A 4,853-nucleotide genomic window follows, 5' to 3' on the forward strand; every position below is an offset into this window, starting at 1 on the left:
CTGCACCATCAATATAAGGAAGCATAATAAGTTGTAAAAGAATACAAATGATATGGAAGATTTAATACTGGTCTCTCCCCCAATGTTAAAATCGATAAAGTGTCTGATGGTGCACCAGAAAACAAGCAAAACCTCTCTAAAATTGCTACCTGTGTAGTGCTTCAGCTGTCCTTCTGATATCAGCTGACAGGAGAACAGGAATAAAAATTTAGGGGAGGTTTCTCAAAAACTCATAGGCTATGCAGTGACCACGAAACATGCGTACCCTGTTCATTAGCCTACAACACAACAATTAAAGAATTGCATGGAAAGTTAAATGCAGATTAACAGGCCAATCCTTCCCACCCAGTTGATCGAATCACAAAAACTATGAGTTAAATATAACTATAAAGGCAATTAGTTAAATATCATTTATTGCAGAACTATGAGTGCAGAGCTATTTTATTAGTGCCTCCCACTACCAATGGATTACATTTGTATTGATTGCTAACCAACCAAAAATTAAAATTTGAAGAAAGAAATCATTTACAGCAGAAAAGGAAAGGAGGTGACAAATCAAAGAGATACTAAAAAGAAATCATCTCATCAAGAACATACATGCATGACAAGGGCTTCGGAATCTAATGAAATAGGCTCAATTGCATGCATGCTTGGGAAGCGCATAAAATAGTTGCTTTTTCTCTCTCAACCAAGCCTCTGCTTCCACACATTCGTTTAAGACCGAAAAGCACAAAAACAAGAATGGACTTAGAAAATAAAAACCCAACAATTGTGAGGGAGACGCCGATTTACATGATGATAACTACCCACCAGTTGCTTTTCTGAAATATCGATGTGATCAAACGTAGGATCATTTGACATGGCTTGGTTGTCTATAACTACCGATGCAATAAATAAGTTGATCAATCACAGAGCCTCTCTCCATAAATTCCTTGTAACGCTCCTCAATTGGGTCACCTTGCTGCACGGCAAAACATGTCATCGGACTAACATCAACTACAATGCCAAGAAAGACATAACAAGTGATCGGATAAAGCTTTGCCAACCTTCTTGAGTTCCTCAAGCTTTGCTATATAAACACCTTTTGTTTCATCTTCCCCATCTTCATACAACCAATCTTCTGTCTCCTGAAGTTTAGCAGCAAACGGCCAGTTCTTCTTGTCCTTTGTTTCTTCCATAACCATGTTGCTCCAAGCATCAACTGTGTTAGTACATATTTTACTTGAAATCCTATCGAATGTCCGAGGAAATTTTCTTCCATGGTACGTTCTAAAATGCTTAATTCAATATTAAAATTAGACAAAAGAGCCTGAAATTTTAATCCAGACGAAGAAGCTAGAATGGAAGTGGGACCATGTTATGTGTTATTGATTGTTCGCTAAATGGACGGTTATGTGAATGAAAGAATAGCGGATTGGAGAAACGCGAGGTGCTTGTAAAAGAAAAAATTAGCATCATATTTGGCATATTCTTTTACCAAACCAGACGATTATAAACTGTAGTATTACTCATTTCACTACCTATGGTGCTGCAGAGCAGGGGCAGCTCAGCAAAAAGTAAAAGCAGCCTGGTGGGAGTGGTCATATCTGGTAAGGCGTGGCATGTGAAAGAATTGTCCAAAGGAATGACACCGACAGCCACAAGTTGGAACATGCATTTCTCTCTGCGACAGGCCTATTCTGTCAACAAGGGCTCGAGTAGAAGAACAATAATGCGCCCGTGCTTTGAAAAGATAGCAGGTCTTTATTGGTCTATATATGTTAACAAGAGCCCGTGTCTAAGCATATCAGATATTACAATCCTCTACGTTGGGGGAAAGCAGCAAGAAGCACTCTGGTGAGAAGACAAAGCTCCCATTCGTCGAACGACATAACAGAACGCCCCGTGAGTAGAAGGTTTAAGTATCGGCTCCCAATTTTTTTTTAAATAAAAGGTTTCTTGTTCAGTTCTTGCTTAACTACGTTTCACCACCGCTTCGAAGGACGTTTGCCCACTTGGTGTAACTATATACTCGCTTGCTGTGTATTTACTCCAGGGGATATGAATCGCGGCCGGAATAGTAGTTCAAGCAATGACGAAGCATCAGATGATCATCAGGATGCCTTGCTACTTGGACTTGCAGCTGAGTTGATACTTCTACATCCGGAGGCAGAAAGGTATGGAGGTCCGAAACTCAAAATTCCATACCATGATGGCTCACTCACAGGGCGTCAATGGGTTGAGGAGTTGATCAATGGTCACTACAAACGAATTATCGAAAATTGTCGTATTTCGGTTGACAATTTCCTCCTACTTTGTGACATACTAAAGTACAATAATTACGTACCCCAAAACTATCAAAAACGAGTGGAAATCGAGGAGGCACTAGCCATGGCTTTGGTAATGGTAAGTCATAGTGCCCGACAACGAGTTTTGGCAGAGCGTTTCAATAGATCAACGGAGACAATTAACCGCAATGTAAGGGAGGTCCTGCGCGGTCTTTGTATGTTTGCTTCACAAATAATTCGCCCTTTTGACTACGATCAGGTGCATCCAAGGATCGCGAATTCGACAAAGTACTTCCCGTGGTTCAAGGTTAGGCTGTGAATGATCTAAAGCCAAAATGACAAATTTTGGCAATGATCTTCCATCTCAAAACTCACAACGTATTTGTAAGAGAGAAATTAAAATTTTATCTTCAATAAAAATGCAGGATGCAGTGGGAGCAATTGATGGCACTCACATTCCGGCGTGCCCACCCTCAGGTCACCAAACGGCGTATACAAATCGACATGGATTTCAGTCGCAAAATCTACTGGCAGTATGTGATTTCGATATGCGATTCACGTACATATATGCTGGGTGGGAGGGAAGTGCACACGATGCCCGAGTGTTAGATGATGCTCTGTCACACCCGTCAGACTTCCCAATGGCACCTGAAGGTAACTCTCTTGTATTATATCTGCTGCACCTATTTAAGTAAATGCTACTTTTTGGATGGTGTGTATAAATCATTTACTACACTTTGTCACACATAAGTCCATAAAATAGTGGATTTATTTTTTTGGCTTGTGCTATTAACAACTGCTTACGAATATAGCATTTTTTAAAGACAATTTTAAAACTTTAAAAAATTTCCGAATGTTTTAGTAAGACACTAATTTTTTAAATTATAAATCTTTGTTTGTTCTATTTAAATGAGCTGGATTTTAAACAAGGTATTATATTTTTTAGTGGTACTTTATGGGTCAACAGATAGTACTATAAAGTTTTCATAAAAGGTAAACTGCCATCATAAAACTGACACTTTCCATTTTTTGGTCATTTCAGGTAAATACTACCTTGTAGATGCTGCATATAAGAATATTCCAGGCTTCTTACCGCCGTATAAGAATGCAGCACGGGCCGGGCCTGAAAAAATTTTATTCAATACGCGCCACTCGGAACTTAGAAATGTCATTGAACGAACCTTTGGAGTTCTGAAGAATAGATTTAAATTTTTGAAGGGACCGGTTCCAAATTTTTATATGTCCACTCAAGTCAATGTTGTTATAGCTTGTTGTGTATTGCACAACTTTCTTCGCTTACACCAACCAGGCGACGCCCACTTTCAACTGGCTGAGGACGGCAATGTTGGATTAGAGCACCAACAGGGTGCTGGTGAGTTACCTCACGTGCACCCATTGAATGCATCCCGAGCTGAGGTTATGGCTTGGAAAGCTAGGCGAGATGCGATTGCAACTGAAATGTATGGGGCGTCACGTAGGAGAAGGCGTTAGAAAGGCAGGTGACTAATTTGGACCGGCGTAATACTAAATAATGGCTGCACCGGGGCCGATTCAATGCATTTCTACTTTCTGCAAGGGACCAGATGGTTGCCAAGCTTTTATTGAGGGTATAACGAATAAACTTCCATTCCTTCTACTATGGTGTATCAATTAGACTTTCCCTCAAATCGTGATGTACTTTTTTAATGTTCCATGTAAGTGCTCTAATAAGATGTGTGTGGTTTGTATTGGATTAATCTGCTTTTATCCAAAATTGAAAGTTTATTTTTAAACAATTTACTTAATGTGCTCCAAAGTGGATGGAATGACTTTTCCATTGCACTTAAATAATTGTTAAGCTATCCAAACACTTATTTGGAATAAATTCGACAAATAATTGTTAAAGTGTCCAAACACCTATTTGAAATATACTCATGTTATCCAAACGATTATCTTTCACCCATACTTTTCAAAAAGTCAACAGATAAATATTTGCATAATTATTCCAAATAAGCCACTATCCAAACGCACTCATTATTACCCAACAAATGTCTCCCTGATTTGCCCCTTTCTTTTGTCTTGGGAATCGCATGGACACTCAGATCTGGCGTATTTAACGACTAAATCTAACGAAATAACCTTGAGTCTTAACTTTACATATTTCAATGGTCAAAACCAAACTTTTAATAGTTTAGTGACCAAAACTCGACGTTGCAAAAGTTTAGTGACCATTTGAATAATTTGCTCTTCTTAAAATCCTTGCCTTGTGTGTTTAAAACTACTAATCATTATGCATTCTATTACCTTCAAAGGAATTAAATCATAGTGTGGTAATTCCGTTAACCAACCTAGCAAATATCTCCATCCACAAGTTCACCAGAGGCGATTCTTCGCTAGTATTCTACAAGGGGCCCTGCTCCGTCTATTTCTGCAGTTGAACCAAAATAATCCAATAAACAACAAAAACTAAAACTTCATGTCCATTAAAAATGCCACTAGAAGAATTGCGAACCATAAATCACCAATAAGGTATCAACCTCCATTAGCTACTCTTGCAGCATCAGCATGCAAACCTCTGGAGAACAGGTAAGATGGATGGTAACATCT

The 4,853-nt window shown here is 38.9% G+C and overlaps 1 protein-coding gene across 1 annotated transcript; it reads left to right on the top strand.

The window, feature by feature from the left end:
• The first annotated feature begins 2,040 nt into the window (after positions 1 to 2,040).
• LOC113770258 (putative nuclease HARBI1) lies at positions 2,041 to 3,758 on the top strand. Its single transcript, XM_027314674.1, has 3 exons — positions 2,041 to 2,574; positions 2,693 to 2,921; positions 3,310 to 3,758. The coding sequence occupies exons 1-3, from the start codon at positions 2,041 to 2,043 to the stop codon at positions 3,756 to 3,758; spliced, it is 1,212 nt and encodes a 403-aa protein (XP_027170475.1).
• Positions 3,759 to 4,853: the final 1,095 nt, after the last annotated feature.

Source organism: Coffea eugenioides, chromosome 5 (genome assembly GCF_003713205.1).
Source record: "Coffea eugenioides isolate CCC68of chromosome 5, Ceug_1.0, whole genome shotgun sequence".
Lineage (NCBI taxonomy): Eukaryota > Viridiplantae > Streptophyta > Magnoliopsida > Gentianales > Rubiaceae > Coffea > Coffea eugenioides.

Excerpts from the sequence above, each read along its gene's own strand:
- LOC113770258 (XM_027314674.1), top strand. The coding sequence starts at position 2,041 with ATGAATCGCGGCCGGAATAGTAGTTCAAGCAATGACGAAGCATCAGAT. Across the intron at positions 2,575-2,692 it reads AGTACTTCCCGTGGTTCAAG|GATGCAGTGGGAGCAATTGA; the intron begins GTTAGGCTGTGA and ends ATAAAAATGCAG. Across the intron at positions 2,922-3,309 it reads CTTCCCAATGGCACCTGAAG|GTAAATACTACCTTGTAGAT; the intron begins GTAACTCTCTTG and ends TGGTCATTTCAG.